Source organism: Myiozetetes cayanensis, unplaced genomic scaffold (genome assembly GCF_022539395.1).
Source record: "Myiozetetes cayanensis isolate MyiCay16 unplaced genomic scaffold, myiCay2020 scf2-11, whole genome shotgun sequence".
Lineage (NCBI taxonomy): Eukaryota > Metazoa > Chordata > Aves > Passeriformes > Tyrannidae > Myiozetetes > Myiozetetes cayanensis.
This window is the reverse complement of record NW_026087411.1, coordinates 20005318-20025749: the sequence shown is the minus strand read 5'-3', so window position 1 is coordinate 20025749 and position 20432 is coordinate 20005318. Positions and strand designations below refer to the sequence as shown.

The following is a 20432-nucleotide window of genomic DNA, read 5'->3' as shown; positions in this document are numbered from 1 at the left end:
ACAATACTTGGGCACTGGATCTTGCTGTTTGGTAGTTTCTTGTCCTCTCTATGGCAAAGGAAAAGCCCTTCTCTGTTAGAGATCAGCTTCAGGAAAGAAAAGTCTCTTTTCCATGTGAGGTACCTAGTTTCCAGAAGGCCAGGGCTGTCTCAGTGCACTGCTCCCACAGCATGTTATACCCAGGTTTGTCCTTTTTATAACCCTTTCACCATAGGTCCCTTTAATCCTCTTTTGGATTGCGTGCGGTGTGAACAGACAACTTACAAGTAGTTCTGACCTGATTTTTTTTACTTAGAGTATACTTACAAGGAAAATAGACTGATGCATGGGAAAACATACATTTAATTTTACAACAGGAAGAGTTTGCAAGCCCCTAGCCATTAAAAGTTAATAGATATATTTGCCTCTATAAATGTGAACAGCCAAATTGGATTTGATATTTATATGCACCAAGGCACCTTTACACGAATGGGACCCTACAGAGGGTTCTTAATGTGAGAGCAAATTAAAATTGCATATGCTTTTAGGTCTTTTAAAAATCTTAAGTGAAATAATGTAGACTGAGTAGTTCAATTACTTTAAAAATTTAAAAAAAAAAAAAGGAGTTGGACTAACAAGCAAAGAAGTGCAAATATATTTACAATAATACTAAAATATGTATTTCTAGGCAGGCCTATTGACTCTCACTAAGTTTTTTGCTTATGTCATTTAATAATTTTTTGTAAATCCATCCATTGCTAGTTAGCAATTGCTTCCATTGAAGTGCCGAATAGAGATCTATATCACCACCCTCAAAGAGAACATTATTCACTTAAGCTTTATGCAAAAACTGGTCTTTCTCTTGTCAAAAAAAGTAAACACGCAAGGAACAGAATTATTCAGGTTGTTGACACCAATCATCTCTTTCTGCTGGATTCAAACACCTTTCCTAGCTTAGTGTCAATCGAGAGACAGAGAGAAACCGTATCAGAATCTCACTGCTTTTGCTGTAGCTAATGTTTTTGTTCCTGGAGATCCCTTGGCATGCTCAAAATAGCAAAAGTTACATAAAGTTCTACATATAGAAGCAGGACAACAAACCAGCAGGAATTAAAAACATGCTGATATAAAATGGAAAACATCTGAGACGAAAACTGTCCAGTGTGCTGAACAGCTACATCAAGCTCTTTGTGTCCTTTTCCCTCTATGCAGTCCTGAATTCAGAGAGGCTTTGATTTTAGACATTGTTGTATAGTACCCATTTATTAACAGACCTCACCCATCACAGTTAGCCTGTGCTGGCTGGAAGAGAATCCAAGTAGAAATGTGAGCAATTTCAGAGCTTTTGACATATCCCTTTCAAAAGAAGACCAGCACATTGGATATAGTCACCTGGAAGGGACACACTGGAGATAACAGTCTAACTCAGGGTAACCCTGATGTTTTTGTGTCAAAAGTTATTTTATTATGTGCCTTTTTTACAGAATTACAGAATGGGTAAACTTGGAAGGGATGACAGTGGGATTATTTGATCAAACCTTGCTGTTCTTTCTGTCTTATTGTAGAGCACATTGCACAGGATTGTGTGCGTATGGTTCTTGAATATCTCCAGTGAGGGAGACTCTGTAACCTCCCTGGGCAATTATTCCAGTGTGTGGTCACCCACCCAATAAAGAAGTTCATCCTCATATTCAGCTGAAACTTCCTGTACATTAGTTTGTGCCCACTGCCCCTTGTCTCAGCTTTGCACTGCTGAGAAGACCTTGGCTTCAGCTTCTTGGCTCTCAACCTTCAGATACATACAGGCATTAATGAGATCCCCTCTCAATCGTCTCTTTGGGAGGCTGAACAGGCCCAGCTCCCTCAGTCTTTCCTCTTAAGAGAGATGCTCCAGTCCACTAATGATTCTTGTTGCCCTCTGCTGGGCACACTCCTGGAGCTTCACATCTCTCTTGTATTGAGAAGATCAGAACTTAACTGGCAAATTTTAGTTATCAGCAGAATTTATTCTACAACAGGAACTAAAAAACAGACCGGGGACATCCCTATTTTACAAGAATGTAATTTGTTAATTGCAGATTAGCTTTACAGTTTTTACAGTCAGCACATAAGTTTTGATTGATTTATTCAGTGCTTGGTCAATCACCTATTCATATCAGTGACAGTTCAAAGTCAGGATTTTTCTTTCTCTCTTTCTCTTCTTGGTCAACAGTGTGAGAGACAATTTCCACTGTCCTTTTCTCATGAGAGATTTTTTCCTAGGCATTACAGATATCCTAGGTTTGTGAATACTTTGGTTATTGCAAACACATTGTGCTATAAATAGAATTTGCTTCAAAAATGTTTTCCGTACTGCTGAAAAAAAATAACAGATTACAAAAAAGGTATCCATTAAATGAAAAAGGAAAGTATGGTTGAAAAAATCTGCTAACATAAGAAGGTACTGGATCTGAATATCAGCAAGTCATCTTGATGATCAGGTAATAGATGATGATCTGAGAAGTCCTAATAAACAAACAGAACCTAAATGAAGAGAGAAGTTAACATAAATTAAGAAAAATATAACATACATGCACACACATTTACCACTTGTTCTTTTCCACCAAATAATGTTTAAAGAAGGGACAAAAATTCACTCTTATAAATACATAATGCATGCTTAAGTTCTTTTGGCTCAGTAATATAATTTCTTAAAGGCCTGTATGTGTTTGGAAAGTGCATCATTAAATCTATATTGACTGTGCCTATTTATGAAAACCTGGTGCATATAAAGTGCATTTACATAGTTTAATATACCTTAAAAGTGTTTTAATGTAGTAGTTCTATATTTAGAGTTTTGCCTATACTTGGTAATTTTCTTGCTTGGTGTGACTTTTGGTGAGTTTTAACGTTTGCCCAGCGAGTCTCTCTGTCTCTCTCTCTGTGAGGTTCACATTGAAACTGATTTAAAGATTGCATAATGACTGTTTGGCATATCCTACAGGCAAAGGTCCAGAAACCCTTTTTGCTGGCTATAACCTCAATGATAATGAGTGGCACACAGTGCGTGTGGTTCGGCGAGGAAAAAGCTTAAAGTTAATGGTGGATGACCAGCAGGCTGTGACAGGTAGTGTGTCATTGTGACTCCGTGTTACTGGGGGGAAACACAAAACAAAACAAAAAAACCCCAAACAGAAGTAAAAAGACTTTATCTGAAAGCAACATATGCTTTTCTCTTTTCTTGGGTAGGATTCAAAAGCCATGTTATGCATCTTGAAATGCTGTTACAACAAGTGTGTTATTACACTTGATATTAATGTTGCTCTAAGGTTGCTATTGAAGTTAATGAAAACCTTCGTACTGACTTAAATGAATGTTTTTATACAGTAATTGGAGAGAAGTGATTTGATACATCACTAATGAGAAGGCAAGTAAAATGCTTTTGTCAACACATTGTGAGAACTAAACTCTAAGCCGTTGCTGTAAGAAAGAATTTAATAAATGTTTGAAGGATATTCTGTTGTGTTTTAAAGCTTGCATCAGCTGTCCTCAATAATTAAATATTAGGCAACAAATACTAAAATAGCAGTTTGGATGGGAGAAAAAAATTACATACATGCCAGCATGTAGTTAGAAATATATTTCTAGGAATGTATTATCAAAAAGGGTAATAGAGAACACGTTGATTTTGTTCTGTAAAAAGTTAATGCTTACATATGTGTTATTAATAGCAACAGACCTGGCTTCTGGCCCTCATTCCTTGCATAATACAATGTGCCTAATTTTGTGTTAGCTGTGTAATATTTTCCTTTGGTTTTGGGTAGCATTAAATAGCTTTTATCATTAGTTCTAAGCTTTGTTAAAATGGAAACAATTTAAGTGGGTTTTTTAAAGGAGTGCACCTTCTTTAATAATCGCTTTTCACCACAGCAGAACACTGAAGACCATGTCACTGGCAGAAAAATAATTGCTATGTATTCAATAATTGCAAGAACATATATTCTAGAATCAAAAATTACCAATAGGTCATCCAGAGGTGAAGTTTATGTATGTGGTGATACTTTGGGTCATTCTCTCAAGACTGTAGATGGATTAAATAATTTATTTTCTTTTTGAAATTAAATTTATAGTATCAGAGGAAGTATACTGAAAAATATTATAAACTTCCTACTTTAACTACCACTGAAATAATAAGGTGTATTCTAATATAGAAGAAGATGTTTCGATCAAAATCCAGTGCCAAGATTCAAATGCACAATTTCTGGATTTCTCATGGTAGATTTCTAATTTACAAATATTACAGGTTAGAAAACCACCAGGAAGTGTTATTTTCACATTTGGGTTCAGTCCCAACTGCTCAGTGCAGCTTCATAAAAGTTCAAAATATGTATGAAGGATTAAGGAGGTTTCAATCATATATAGTCTAGTCAGGTAAAGTAATAAGTATAGAATGCAGGACTTGAAGTTCTTGTAATCCCTCTTCATTGTATATAACTGTAGGTACTATGAAATATCATGGTACTAGCAAGCAGAAACACTGAAACAGGATTCCTAGAGAGGTGGTTGATGCCCTAAACCTGTCAGTGTTTAAGAGGCATTTCAATAGTGCTCTTAATAATATGCTTTTAACTTCTGGTCAGCTGTGAAGCAATCAGGTAGCTGGACTAGATGACCATAAGTCTCTTGCAACTGATATTATTCTATTCTATTCTATTCTATTCTATTCTATTCTATTCTATTCTATTCTATTCTATTCTATTCTATTCTATTCTATTCTATTCTATTCTATTCTATTCTATTCTATTCTATTCTACCAAAGCAATTGAGTCTTTTGAGTTGCCTCCTGAAGTGTTGCCCGTGGGCCCATTTTTCTGGACAACACTTGTATTCTTCCCACATCCCAGTACCTGTATCAGAAACTAGCCAGTTGACTTCAAATCCCTCTCAGTTCTTCAAACTGGAAGTCGCCCACATTTGCATAATGCACAGATGTTTAATGTTGTTCATCCAAAGGGAAAAAGTCACCCCAGTATTTTGGAGGGAAAGTCTTCCTAAGCTTCCTAAAAGTCCCTTCGGGAAACTGTGTAGCCAACCTGTGACCTCCTCCACCACTAGCAAGGGAACTGGCATAAGAGAAGAACAGAGGGAACTTGAGAGTCTGGTAACAGGGGAATCTGCTCAGAGTCCCAGGAGTATCAAATTTTCTATACAGAAAATCTTTATTGTTGTGTAAGCGCTGGGATTTTTTGTTTGGTTTGGGTGGGGCGTTTTTTGATTTTTTTTGTTTGTTTGGTTTGGTTTTTCTTATTTTTTCAACAGTGTTTTCAAAGCCTTTATAAGTTTAAATTTCAAATATATTCCATAGAATTTAATGTGTAGTAGCTCTGAATTTCCTGAAAGCACAGGGGAAGAGTTGCCATGTCAGATTGGAATGCTCTTGCTCAAAACTGCTTAGAACTTTTCTTTGGGTGTCCCAACAATTAGAAATTTGGTTAAAATATAACCCACTAATTTCTCATATGAAAGGTTATTATGATGTCATAAGGAGAATAAGGAAGAAAACTGACTTCCTACTGAAAATTCTGACTTCCCCCTGCTACACATTGTGGGGTTTTTTTGATTCCTTTCCTATGTCATATGTGGAAAAAACCCTAAAATATTAGATCCAGAAAGCTTAAGCTGAAGAGGAAGCCATTAAATAATTCAACCTGACTTTCCAGTTTTTACAGATTGTAAAATATCAATTATTCATCCATGAATTGAGCTTAGTTATCTTTGACAAATACATAATGTGTGCTTGGATAAATAATATAACACAGAATCATAACTAGCTTTCATCGGAAGTCATGCAAGTGGTTTCAAAGATTTCGCTCGTCATAAAAGACTTTAAATACTTGCAACCCTGATACACTTTGTTTTCTGAAAATGTACAGAAAATAAAAGTGGATTGGTGGAGGTCACCAAAGTTGGATAACAGAATAGATACCTGACTTTTTTATGAACAGAAATTCTATGACCTATATGTCCCATAATATTGCAGCAGGTAATGAATTTTGTACATGAACCTGGTAAGCTTAAAAAAGAAACAAAAACCAAACAAACAAAACCCAAAACCACCAAGCCCCACCAAAAAACCCCACACAAAACCCCAAATGTCCAACCTTGTAAGTACGAACTGCACTCCCTCTCTTTTTCTTCACTGCTGTATTTGCAAGTCCCATGAAGCATTATGTGAAATCTCAAGTCCTGCTAGAGTGTTTGTAGAACTGAAATATTAGAGGGAGATTTGGGATGAGAGCCCAGATTCTAGAACTTTTTTATTACTATACTCAAGAAAGAAATACATTTAATGTAGTGGGGATACTCTTCTACAGGCCAAAGCTTAGTGGATTTTTGCCATGACATTAATGAAATGCCATCTGAAGTGATATAAGGCTGGAATACATGATGTTCCCCTCTAAAACATGATCCTCAGCTCTTTGACTGTGATCCAATATACAGCTCTTGTCCTTGCAAAAATTACCGATTTGGCATTTTTCAAGGCAGCTCCCTAACTCATTACTGCAAGGAACAACCTGCTTTTGCTTAATACATCAGGGAAAGTAGTATCTTCAGAACTGATGTTTAGAAACAAGAACATCAAGACAACTGTCCTTGGGGTTTAAGGTGCCTCTTACAGTGCACTGCCATATTAGTACAGATCCCAGATAGTGATGAAAAATGACATTATTCAATGACATCCATAGAATAAGTTCTCATATAGAACTCATCATGAAGCTAAGTAAGCTCCTTGGAAATATTTATCATAAATTATTAAAGCAATTTGTGTGCATGTGTGGTCTGAATAGTGTTAAAACTTGCAGAGCTGTTTTCAGTGTAACTTCACTGACCCCTGTAATTGTAAGTGCTGTGACTTAACCTGTTTGGGAATTCATCTCCCTGGGCAAAGCCCAAATATCTACATTTATTTTTACCTTGTCTCTTCCCTGTTCACACACATGTACACAGACATTTTTTTGTGACATATGTGAAAGTGCAGCTGTGTAAGACTGCCACCAGGGTTTCTGCACAACTGATAAACGTGTTCAGCCTGGGTCGGAGCTCACATTCTCTCTTATGTTTATGGAGGGACAGAGGGAACTTGACTTGACAACAGCTTTACACTGCCACTGTGGGAACTGAACTTTTATGCCAATATTTAGTCCAGGTTGGAAGCAGCTAAGGAACTGGGAAATCTAGGCCATGATTTGCAAGAGGTACATTAAATGGTGAAATCGATTAGTAATAAAAAGCTGTTTTGTCACCATACCCACACAACGTGATCATGAATCAGCCTTGTGATAATACTGCCCTACTTCTTTAAAATAAGCATGGAAAAAATATAAGTTCTGTTAGAAAAGGGATCTCTTCAGTGGACAAAATTTTGATATGCTGGGAAAATTATTTAATAACTAGATTAAAAACTTACCTGACCTATATACAGTGTAGCCTGGCAGTGTTGATCCTTTCCTTCAGATTACCTATAGGGTCAGCAAATTTCAGTCTTTTTGCTCTACAGGCATTCTTACACGACAAAGAGAGGTTCAAAAGCATCTGTGATACTTCCTTTTGGGCACCTTTCTGATGTGAGCAAGTCCCTAGTTATTTTCAGGATTACAAGATGCTGGCTTACACCCTTTCTGCAGGCTTTTGGACCTTACCCCATGGTACAAATCTTAGTTACTTTCAAGCAATCATCCACCCAAGCAGCATGAGGGTTTGCAGCAGAGCCAGCATTAATGTACCTAAGACAACTGAAATAGGAATCCTTCCTACCTCTTGCCAAATCATGCACTTTTAGGCAAACCAAGTGGAATAATATCCCTCAAACTTTTACGTCTCTCTTTCATTAAACTCTAATATTGTTGGTTTAGCTCTGAGGTTTGCCTTTGTGGTCTTCATGTTAAGTAATTGCATTTGCTTATAGTAAAACCCCACCTCTGGTAAAGGGAAACCAAAGTGAGGGATCTTGTTGGCAGGTCAATATACTGTGGTATTGTGTTTCAGTTTAGAAATCTTGCTGTTGGCATTATCCAGACTTACTGAACTCAGTGGAAAGGCTGCTGGATTTACCAATAATTTGGATGATTGGAGCCAAGATTTGGCCTTGCACATTCTGAAAAGTGTGAAATTGATGCAGATACTTAATCACATGATGTGCTTTTTGACCTCCCATTTCAGATGCTAACATGTGTTTTCTTGTTGCTATTTAAAGGTCAAATGGCTGGTGATCACACACGACTGGAATTCCACAACATAGAAACAGGAATAATAACAGAACGGCGCTACCTGTCTTCTGTGCCTTCTAATTTTATTGGGCATCTACAGAGTCTCACATTTAATGGCATGGCATACATTGACTTGTGTAAAAACGGAGACATCGATTATTGTGAGCTAAATGCAAGATTTGGGTTCAGGAACATCATAGCAGACCCTGTAACCTTTAAAACAAAAGCAAGTTATGTTGCACTGGCCACGCTACAAGCGTATACATCTATGCACCTTTTTTTCCAGTTCAAAACCACCTCTCTGGATGGATTGATACTTTATAACAGTGGCGATGGAAATGATTTCATTGTGGTTGAATTAGTAAAAGGGTATGTATGGATTAGCATGGCAAAGCCAGTCTATTCAAAATGTATATACAGGAGAAATACAAGGGAAAGTTTAGGATACAAATCTTTATCTGACTGGATATATATGATTCTTAAATGTTTCTTCATGTTAAACTTGATATACTTTATTTTGACTCTTTCTTTCAGATGAAGCTAGATGCCTGAAATATATGACAGTAAATAATAGGTATAACTTCTCTCGTGTTTACCACAAAGAAGTACTAGTTTGTAGCTTCCTCTTGTTCTCTCTCTACGTATGTATGCATGTGTTGGTACGTGGAGTGTTCATTACTTTCCAGAAACTTGGGACTGCACCTCAACTCATCTAAACCAGTGGCAATTTCTCTGAATTATGGTTGCTTCCCCATCTGGCATTCGTTGTTGTCTTCTGGTTTTACCAGCACTACTGAGGAGTACAAGCAAATATAAAATATTAGACATATTAATTAGTGCCCCCTTGCTATGTGAAGAAAAAGGAAACTTTTCCAATTTTTTCTCTTTTCCCAGGTATTTGCATTATGTATTTGACTTGGGAAATGGTGCAAATCTCATCAAAGGAAGTTCTAATAAACCTCTGAATGACAACCAGTGGCATAATGTGATGATATCAAGGGATACCAACAATCTCCACACTGTAAAGATTGACACTAAAATCACAACACAGAGCACAGCAGGAGCCAGAAATTTAGATCTCAAAAGTAAGTACAATTATTCATGTATAATCTACAGTGAGAGTCATTACAGAATGATAAACAGAGTAAATCATGTATGTAAAGTACAATAGAATTTTATAATACTGTATGAAGCCTTTTACTTTATAATAATGAATATGATCACAAGAGATAACATCATTTTAACCTAAAAGTGCAGGTTTAGTAGTTGCACAGGTAGGTGCAACTTAAAATGTGTGAAAATGCTGTGGGAAAAAAAAGTAGGAAATTACAGAAACACAGGGGGGCCCATATGAACCAAAAGATAATTGGGGAACTAAAGGAGGCCTACAACATCTATGTAAAAACCTTGATTTTTACATGAACATAAGTGGCATGTGAAAACCACAGCCCAAGCTTTACAGTCTGACTACAGAGGATTCTCAGAACTGCTGATCTCTATGTTAGAGAACTGGGGAAGACTTTGACCTGTCCCTCACTGTTCAGTATTTCACATAAAAACTATCTTTTGCTGGGAAAAGAGATGCAATGCAATTTCAATATCATGAACTGTCTTCTAAGATCTTCTGTGGCAGTCCTCCAAATCAGTTATAAATACAGGTTGCAAGATGTATTGAACCATATTCACCTAAAAATTTAATGTATTGGAATTTCAATTGCAGGTGGGATAAACTTTGTTTTATAGGCCTAAATGTATGTTACAGATCCAGCTAGATTCTTAAGATCCATTTTGATAAACCAAACTGACATATATGTATATTTTAAAGTGATAGCAATCAGTTCTAAAGATGGGTTTCTGAAAAGCTAATTTGCATCAGAGGAAAAGTATCCTTTTGAAAACATGTATAAATATACTTTTAAAATACTGACTACCTAATCAGACATAAGAATATATGTTTTGCTCATGTGGAAAAGTATTGTGTATTTTAACATTCTTTAAAAAAGTTCTTGTCAGGAAAACCAAAATTTCGTAGCAGTCAAAGAAGTACAGTATTTCAAAAGCCAGTATGTTCAAAGAAGATATTAATATTCCATCAAGAGCTTATTCCTTGCTAGATTTTCTTTTATCTTCCTCTGAGTCACAGATAATGAGCTGACCTTGGTAATTATTCTGGATTTTGTGATATTTTACATGTTTGCCTCACTTGAAAGTGCTATAAAGATTGTAAGAAAGACTATGAAAACAGTATCTTGATCTGTCATAATCTTCAATAGGTGATTCTCTAATTTATAAACCTAACAATTCTGATAAAGCTTTTTGGATGGCTCTCACTGCATTCCTAAAATTGTATTTGAAATTTGTGCTGTTTCTCATTTTTGCATTCTGATGAATATCATCAATGTTTTTGAGACAGTGGTATATTTCAGCAGCATTTTTGATGCTGTAGACAAAGTGCGTGCTTTATTCGTCCACTTTTTTTTTGTTGGCAAGTACTACTTATGCATATGTGCATGTATTTCATGTGTTTGGGTTTTTTCCTAGTAGATAAATTAGACATGGGTAGGAAAAATAATCCTGTTACGAACTGATAGTTAAGTTGACACAGTCATTTTATTCTACATATTTTTCAAACCGATTGTGGTATTTTGGTACTTTACCTTATTAAAGAAAATAAAGTTTGTGCCATGTGCTTACTGAAGGCACTAGAGAGCGCTGTTATCTCACTGAATGTGCTGCTCAGTCCAGTCCCAGGGAAAGCTCATCAGCGAGGACAACCTATAAAATCCAACATTCCTTTGTTTTCTGCACTTTGAAAATTCTACTTTTTGCTTTACTCTTTTGAAGTAAAACTGTATCCATAGCGGTTGCATTTTCTAACCTTGAATTCCTTTGGAAAAAAGAAATGAGGAGCATGAAAAAACATACTGATATTTGAAGCTCGGAAGATGAATTGTATTAGATGCTGATTTTCTGCTATTCACCACCCAGGGAATGTGTATAGTAAAAGAATAACAAGCCTGACATATTCAGTGCAGGAATATATAGCAAACGTCTTTCTTAACTGTTCTAGTATACACAAGTCCTTCACCTCTGTCTTATAATAGTGTGTTTAATTTTTTTATTTATTTATTTTTTTTATGTAGGCTACTATATTTTTGCTCAGTCAGATTCCCTTAAATATGGCACGGTATATATCATGAGAAGTTTGGTTGGATTTCTGAGGGAGGAAGTTCAAGATGATACATTTTAGCCAGCAGGGTAAAAAGGAGAAAAAAATTGCCTTTCATTTCTGTTTTTCTTTCCTTTGTATTCAGTTGAAATACTCTCCTGTAGTTTCTTCTTTTCTCCTTTATGTCAGTGTTTCTTCTAATGCTGTTATGCTATAAACACTCCATACACTTTCCTGATAAAAGTAGTTATGGTTAATTCATTGTCCTGTATTATTTTAGTCTTAGCAAAAAGCAAAGTGAAAATTACACTTCCTGCTACTGGTATCAATAGTTCTGCTTAACCAGAGCTATCATTAAGTAAAATATAAATCTCTACAGATAATACAGAATCTGCAAACTTTCTGAATAATTGTAGATTTACCAGATTTCTGACAATGAAATTCAAACCAATTCTGGAAAAATAAATCCCATATATGCTTTTTTTTTTTTTTTTTTTTTGCAAATACACAGTGAATTCTGTGTGAAGATAAGACACAGATTGTGTTGTAGAGCCTGCACAGCATGGAAGTTGTCTGGGAAAGCAGACAGCTTACATAAAAGAATGGGAGAGATTTTCCAGTGTATGTTTCCTTTTGGGCATAGGATTTGACTATATAACACGGAAAGTTCATTATTAAAGATATTGGTTCCATGCATAACCTCTGGTACAATTTCAGTGGGTACCTGTGGAAACACTTATATTAAATTCTCCAGCTTAATTATTGCTGTAATTAGATGGGTAAATTACAAGTTGGAGACAAATAAATGAGTGAAAACAATTCTGTGTTTGGATTCCAAGAACTGTGTTATTTTTCCCAGCAGAGAAAATTAGCAAAGTGTACTTGGGTGCAGTTCTAGCAGATAACATGTAAAGATAAATGAGTCTTAACAGCGAAGGCAATGCAGCTCAAGCCTGCCAACACTCAGTTACACAGCAAATTTGCTTTCATATATTTCATGAGCAGATTCCCTGTCCTGCTTTCAATACAGCTCAGACAGTTAGCATGGCTGCAATTCAAGGCCTTCACAGACCAAAACAAGTTAGGTGGAGGGATTTTTTTGCTTGCTGTACTTAGTCCTGTACTTTTATGGTCTGAGGGGTTTTAGTAGCCTTGAAAGTGCACAGAATTACAAGTGAAAGTGGAATTTGACGCCTGTGATGGAGTGACTACATCAGTGGTCAAGAGAAGGACTACAGATGATATTTATCTGAACTTCTGTAAAGCCTTTGACATGGATGCCCCCCAACATCCTTCTCTCCAAACTGAAGAGAGATGGATTTCATGAGTGAACTGCCAGACAGATAAGAAAGTGGTTGAACAGTCACATCCAGAGGGTAGTGATCAATGGCTCAGAGTACCAGTGGACATCAGTGACAAACGGTGTCCCTCAGGGTTCCATATTCAGATCAGTGTTATTTAATGTCTTCATTAATGACATAGATGAAGGGATTGCATGTGTCCTCAGCCAATTTACAGATGATGCGAAGCTGAGTGGTGCTGTTGACACACTTGAAGGACAAGATGCCATTGAGAGGGACCTGGACAAGTTTGAAAAGTGGGCCCATGGAAATCTCATGAGGTTTAATAAAACCAAACACAAGGTGCTGCACTGGGATCAGGGCAACCTCCAGTATCAGTTCAGGCTGGGGGATGGAGAGATAGAGAGCAGCCATGTCTAGAAGGACTTGGGAGTGATGGTGGATGAGAGGCTGGACATGACCTGGCAGTGAGCACTTGCAACACAGAAAGCCAACTGTATCCTGGGCTGCATCCAAAGCAGTCAGGGCAGCAGGTCAGGGGAAGTGATTCTGCCCCTCTGCTCCACTCTGGTGAGACCCCACCTGGAGTGCTGCATCCAGCTCCAGGGTCCTCAGCACAGGAAGGACATTGACCTATTGGAGCAAGTCCAGAGAAGAGCCACAAAGATGGTTAGAGGGCTGGAGCACCTCTCCTGTGAGGAAAGTCTGGGAGAAATTGGTTTGTTCAATCTGGAAAAGAGAAGGCTTTGGAGTGACCTAATTGCAGCCTTCCAGTACCTGAAGGGAACCCACAAATAAGACATAAGAGGGACTTTTTACAAGAGCATGCAGTGACAGGGAAATGGCTTCAAACTGAGAGTAGGTTTAGATTAGATATTAAGAAGAAATTCTTTATTGTGAGGGTGGTGAAGCACTGGAACAGGTTGCCCAGAGAAGTTGCAAATGTTCAGGTCAGGTTGGATAGAGCTCTGAGCAACCTGGTCTAGTGGATGGTGTCACTGCCCACGGCAGAGGAGTTGGAACTGGATGATCTTAAAGGTCCCTTCTGACCCAAACTGTTCTATGATTCTATGATTCTTGTTCCTCACTGTTGCCAAAGAAAAGATGTCTCCCTTGCTCAGACTGTAGGTTTTACAATACCTATAATGTCTCTTCCCTCTCCATATTTCATTTCCTGTGGTGTGGGAAACTGTAGTTCTGTCAGAAATTATTTTATTTTAAAACTATTTGAAGATGCATGATCTGCTTTTGAGGAGGAGGACATCCTCAAGCATACTTCGTATCCACTTACCTACTAGGGTTTAATCTTTCCTTTTGGTTCTCTCCTACACATATAGGCAGTATTTAGTCCCTAAAGTATTCATACACTTTCTTAGACAGCAAGCATACAAAACCCGACAAAAATCCAACCATAATTCTCTTGGAATACCCATCAGAAAATTAAAATGTTTTAGCATTTTAACTGTTTAGAAATTGAAATGAGAAATTGAGATATTGGACTCGAGAAACTAAGGAAATGAGGAACTAAGGAACATGCTGTTATTTTAGGTTTAACAATAAGTAGTTGCAAACTTTTGTATGATTTGGTAGTTTCAGTACTTCTATATGTCATCCTATTTTAAAGTTTCCTATCACAGATATGCTGTATTCTCCAGAATGATCTGCAGCCATCCTAGTTTTGATGTTGTACTAAATGTATTTTCTTTTTTAAGGGATCATCATTATGAAAAAAAACCCTACACAACTAAACATTATTGGGTTAACCTTTGCTGCCTTTGCATCATTTCATATGTTCTTAAGACTTGCTTTTTTGAATTGACATTAATAATTTCAGCTTGTCTCACTGCCATCATCTTTCATATGGCCTTCCCAAACTTCAGTTTTAGAGTCCATTGTAAGTCATATGTTATTTCTGTGCTGTTATATCACTTCATTCTCAAAAAATGCTATTCATAATAGAGCATACATCAGAATCAACCTTCTTGGGTTTAAAAAACCCCTGTCTAGATATCTTGTTGTCTGTTTTATTTCCATAGCTCTTCACTGGCCCCCAGCTTTCTCTATTCCTCTGTGACATAGGGCTGCTGCTGCTGTATACATTTGCTTTTTCATTTGATGTTTTTTCCAATAATGTGAAAACAGACTAGTCTGAAGCACTTGAAAAAAAGTAGTCATATTCATTTCTCTTATCACCTCAATAGTTTGACAGATGCACTGAGTTATAATTCTTCTATGTACAAGAAGAGTTGCTTGGCAATTAATTCATCCTTGTAAACTTTTAACGCAATTAACCAAATTATCAGTAGATCTACTAGCCTGGCACATCCATTGATGATTTGTAATAGTCCCTTAATCTACTGATATTTCATTTGCCTGTCAAAGTAGGTTGCTCATGCTGAACTAAATTAATCTTGATCATAAAGATTTCCTCCTTCAGCAATGGAAATTGAAATTGTTTCAATTTCATGTAATATTTCTCTCTGTTGTTTTATTTTGCGTCAATTATTATTACTGTTTCATTATATGTTTTTCTCTATATTGCAAGATCTCTGTCAATGGCAATGATTCTTCGTGTTTCTATTACTAGAGAAACAAAGCTTTAAGAAGCATGGAAAAGTATTTCATATAAAAACACAAATTTATATAAGTGGACAAGTATTAATGCTTAAATTTCTCAAATAATCATGCTTGAGCTAATTGTAATGACCTTGCCAGTGGGCTGTGAACTGTTCATGCAGAAATAATGTTCTGTTCCAAATGCAGAGTTCCAAACAACAGCAAATAGATCTTCCCAATGTGCCCTGTTGGAATAGGCAGTGGCAAATGCAGCTTTTACCCTCATGATAGTGTAGGAAAGCAGGCTCTCTACAGAGGAAAACAAGAGACTTAAAACTGAGAACTTTTCTTTGAGGCTTCCTGTGTAGCAAAATTCTAGGGGCAGATAACAATAGGTGGTTGGACAACCTTGTCTAATGGGAATTCCTTTATCCTCCTTTCTTTGCAACTTGTCGCATGCTGCGTCTAAATAGCAACGCTGTCTACCAGGCTGTGAAAATAAATCTGGCAGTGCTGATCCTTCAGAAATTGTATCCAAATTGCCAAAATTATGAGATGGGGAAAAAGATTGAAAATCTACTCCAGCAGTTCTAGATTAGAGATATTTTAGTGCAGAGTTCTGTGAAGTCAGTAATAATGCAGAAGTCTGTCAGATCACTCCATGGTGAGCAAGATTTTTGCTTTCTACTTCTTATCCCCTGTTTTTCTTAGTCTTTCACATACATATGAATGGATAGATTTACTTACATTCCTACAGCTTTTGGCATGCAAGTTATTATAATTGGTGATTGTGGAATTTCTTTCAAGCCTATCTGGAATACCAAGTAAAAGTTTTGCTAAGGATAATGCAGGAAACATGTATGCTCTTAAAAAACTTGCCTAAAAATCTGGATATTTAATATAAGTATATTCCATGGCTTCCTAGCACCACCTCCCTTCTTCCCCCCAGCCAAGAAGCACATCCTAAACTTGTTTTCATAATGTGCTGCCGTGGGTACATGAGCACCCCTCCCATTGACGTTGATATTCTAACTGAGCAGTTTCATGGAATATCCTGAGTCTAGAGGTGATTGTCTTGCTCAGGAGTAGTATCATCTAAAAAGTTACTCTCTGCAAATCTACATTTAAAATGAGAACATTTAGCATCTCAGCTCTTTGGCAGCTTTTATGTGGAGAATCGTGCCTGAAGTACTAACTAAAGGAAGATTTTTGTAGATGTGGATCTCTGAGGTCTAGTATGCCTGTTGGAAAGAGGAATTCCTCACTCTTTCATATACAGGCTCTGCAGAGAGTGAAAAAATTATATCAGAAGAAGGAGAAATCTGAGTATAATATGCCATGCAATTGCCAGCTTCATTAGATTTTGTCTATTTTTTGGGTGTATACAATCTACAAAAGTGGTCAGAACAGGAAAAAAAATGAAGGACGTTTGATGTGCTTGAATGCCTCACCTCTCCACCACAACCATCCCACTCATACAGAGTAATTAGCCTAGCATTGATTATGTGGGAGATGGATTGCCATGCACATTTATATGGCAATTAGATTTTATTATTTACCATTTAACATGCATCACCAGTTTTCCTCACAGTCCATTGCACAAGCAGACTGCTTTGGTTTTACATCTGTTTAATCTTTTCCGATGCCAGTGCTTTCCATCTAGTCTTTAGCAGGGTTAAAAACAAGCAAAGAGAAATAAAGACTCTGGGAATCTGAGGATTTTTACTGTCTAGAAAACATTAAATGTTTTTGTGTAATTGTTTCTTGTTTGAGAATACGTGTTGTTTGAGAATAGGATTATTGGGAAATGGTGGATTTTAACCTGGAGAAATCTAGGGGATTTGTTCAGATGTGAACACTTACCTTTTGAATATCTACTTTTGTCTACTCAAAACTTAGCTTTTAAGGGTGTTATTGTGTTGTTACTGTTTCTCAGACACACAATTCCTATAACACTGCTTTACTTGCTTGTGAAACATGGGCATATTTTCATAACCACTGAGCAGTACCGAACAGAGTCAAAAAGTGTAGTAAGAATGAAAACTGAGCACCAAGAGGTGCATGCAGAAGTGGAAAGCACATTCAGCAGAGCTGAGTTGTAGAGCAGCAAGCAGCATGGCAATAGCATGAGAAAGAGTTTCTAGACAGTAGAACATTTGTACAAGTGTGGAAAGTCTTCAATGCATGGTTATGAATCATGTGATGGAACCAGGAGACCTGGAGAAAGGTAGAGCAGCAGCTGAGTCTCCAGTGTGGATTGATGCTGAAACTGGTGGTAAAAGAAAATTGTAAGCTGGTCTTCCTGGTGCACCCATAGACTGTAAATTCCATCTGGTACCTCTTAATTCTCACTGCCTTTTTTTCTGTCAGTGTGGGCTAAGGTGCAGTGCTACAATGAAATTGTGAAAAGAGCACTATCAGCCAAGGGAAGAAATATCTTCAAAGTTCAGTTCTCTTGACAAATAACTACATTATGTACTATGTGCCAATAATGATGCCTAAAGAAAACCCACCATGTCAGCATTTCAGTGATGGTGATTTCTCTTATTTTTGGAATATCTTTAATGGAGTATTCAGGCAAGATACTGAAAGAAGCATAGAATTGGGGTGAAAAGATCAGTTTCTATATTCCTTCCCAAAAGAGTGACTTGCTAACCTATATATTCTTTTATTATTATTATTATTTGCCTGTAAACGTTTTGCCTTGCTTTGGTTATCAGTACAGGGAATGTGAAAGATGAAAGCCACCACCTGTCACAGCATAAAATGGCCTCTTGCCTGAAGTATTTGAAAAGACAGATAACTCAGCAGAACCTGGACAAGTAAACTAGCTACCCTTTCCCTTCTTAGGTGAGAGAGAGTCTAAAAGTGATAGAATTCATCACTCAAACAGGAAAAATATTTGATAAGCCTATTTTTCTTAAAAAAAAAAATCACATCAAAACCAAAAGACAACCATCACAAATCAATACTGAAACTATAGAATAAACTCTTTGAAGTAAGTGGACATAAAACACTAACTTTACATTTTCATGTCTTCCCTCAAGTGCCTTTGCAAGTGGTAGACAAAATTCCGTCATGCTCTACCAAACAAGCCTGTGAATGTGCAGCAAAGTGCATATTCTCTACTGTATAGGGGGATTTGAAAAGCCATATGCTGGAGCGTATGTGCTGCAGGAGCTGTGTGGATGCATCATTTCAGTCTTTGTCAACTGTCCTTCAGTTTATTAATGGGCTATGAACACAGTGGGTCTCTTGATTTATTGGGAGAAAAAAAAAAAGAGCAATTATATTTCATCAACATTTTTTTAGGATCAAATATTTTTTTTTAATAAAGAACAAAAAATAAATGTTTAGTCATGACTGCCGGAAGTGGGGAAAGACTCTAGAATGACCACTCATCCACTATTCAGGCCCAATTTCTTTTCTAAAGTGTGTTGAACCCCCCTATCAGAACGAAAACTTACCTCTCTCTTCTGCCTATTGTACAAACTAAATGTGCAAAAGGTAGTGGTTTTGTACATAGGAGAGGTGAGAAGGTCATCAAGGGCAAGTAGGCTCCTATATTTCAGTGAATGTTAGAGGCATCTGAATACCTACCCGACATTTTCATTTGAGGCAATATCCCTTGATCCGAGATCAGGAATTGTTGTCTGTTGTGTTTAAGTCAGTGCATATTCAGCTTGTATGAGAGTAATTTGTTTTCACAATTCAGTTGCCTTAAAAATACCATGAGTTGGGATTGTGTGGGTTGTCTTATGGTGAGTTCTACCTTGTACTTTAATGTGCAATCATTGAGATACTATAAAGTGATTTCTACTGATCTTGTAATAGCAGATCATGTTTTAGGAAGGACTTGAATAAAGGGAGCACTTTTTTCTTCCAAGATTATACTTTCCCTATGGTTTTTCCTCAGTCTTTACAGTCCTCATTCCTCTTTGCCTGCCTGAGGGAAGAAGCTGTTATATGCTTGATCATTTTGAAATAGCATGTTTGGAGAAAAGTGTGCCTGACACCTTGGCTTCACCACAGACAGATGTTCCTTTGTATTTTCATGTGTCATATAAAGGAATTGTGGAGTTGCCTGTTGTGTTTTCAAAATTCACCACGATATACTGGGCTATCCATCTCTTTCCTGGGGAGTAACACCACTCCAGTACGCCACAGAGGCAATCTCATTCCTAGCCCTAGTACTGATTTAGTACAATGTGACATTAGAAACAAGACAAAGCAACATCTTCTTTGAAAGTACAGCTAAAAATCAGCAGCACAACAAGAGATGAAGGGACAAAATATCTGCCTTTGAAAAGAATTAAGAATTTGAAGATTACTTTGTTCAGCCATATAAAACATTCCAGGGATATTGTCTTTATGGGTTATGAAAAAGCCAAGCCACAATTCCTTCCACTGCTTTATTACCCCCTTCTTTTTGTTTTTGTTTTTTTTTTTCCTTTTTTTTTCTTGTATTCATACATGGCACCATATTTGAATGGTCTTCATTTCTTGTCAAGAAAGGTGTTCAAGAAATGAACACCAGATACATCCACAAAACACACAGATGTAGGAGAATAAAGAAACCTAGCTATATACTGGTTAAACTAGTTATTCCCAGACTTCAAAAATCCCAATTTAGGTTCCTGTGGACTATACTCTTAATGCAACTTAACAAAGTTCGATGGCAAGGTTCACTCTATTAGTTGTTACATGAATGAAACACACAAAGGAAAATTGAGTTAGAATCAATTTAGAATGATTTACACAAAGACCAAAGATGCAAAAGGGTAAGCGAGGCCCTCTTGGTGAGTCACAAGGCTGAGTGGACCCTCTTGCTTTCTAAATTCCTGATAGAGCTCAGGTGCAGCTATGTCCAGTCTTGGTCTCGGAATTGAACAATGGTTTATATCTAAAGGAATTAACTACATGGATTTCATTAGTATTAATTTAGCATTCAACTAATTGGCAACATAGGGAAGATCTGTTGGGAATAAGGGGTCTCTCTGCCTTGGGTAAGGAATCTCAAACCTCAAGAGGTGTCCTCAAGGCAGCAGTCACTGGTGTGCAGTCAAGTTGCTATTTAGAGAGAACTCAATTTGGACTCATCCATGTAATTCATAGAAAGTTCTCTGTCCCTCAAGGAGCAACCTTGAGAGGTGTCCCAGCTCAGTGGGAGATAACTGCCAT

The 20432-nt window shown here is 37.0% G+C and overlaps 1 protein-coding gene across 29 annotated transcripts in view; it reads left to right on the top strand.

Annotated features, from left to right (window-relative positions):
- Positions 1-20432, top strand: part of NRXN1 (neurexin 1) — a 703850-nt gene that overhangs the window by 319981 nt on the left and 363437 nt on the right. For all 29 annotated transcript variants that reach the window (XM_050314497.1, XM_050314498.1, XM_050314526.1 and 26 more), the window contains 3 exons: positions 2963-3085; positions 8213-8594; positions 9120-9310. In XM_050314497.1, coding sequence (XP_050170454.1) covers positions 2963-3085; positions 8213-8594; positions 9120-9310 — 696 coding nt within the window. The remainder of the gene's footprint in view (positions 1-2962; positions 3086-8212; positions 8595-9119; positions 9311-20432) is intronic.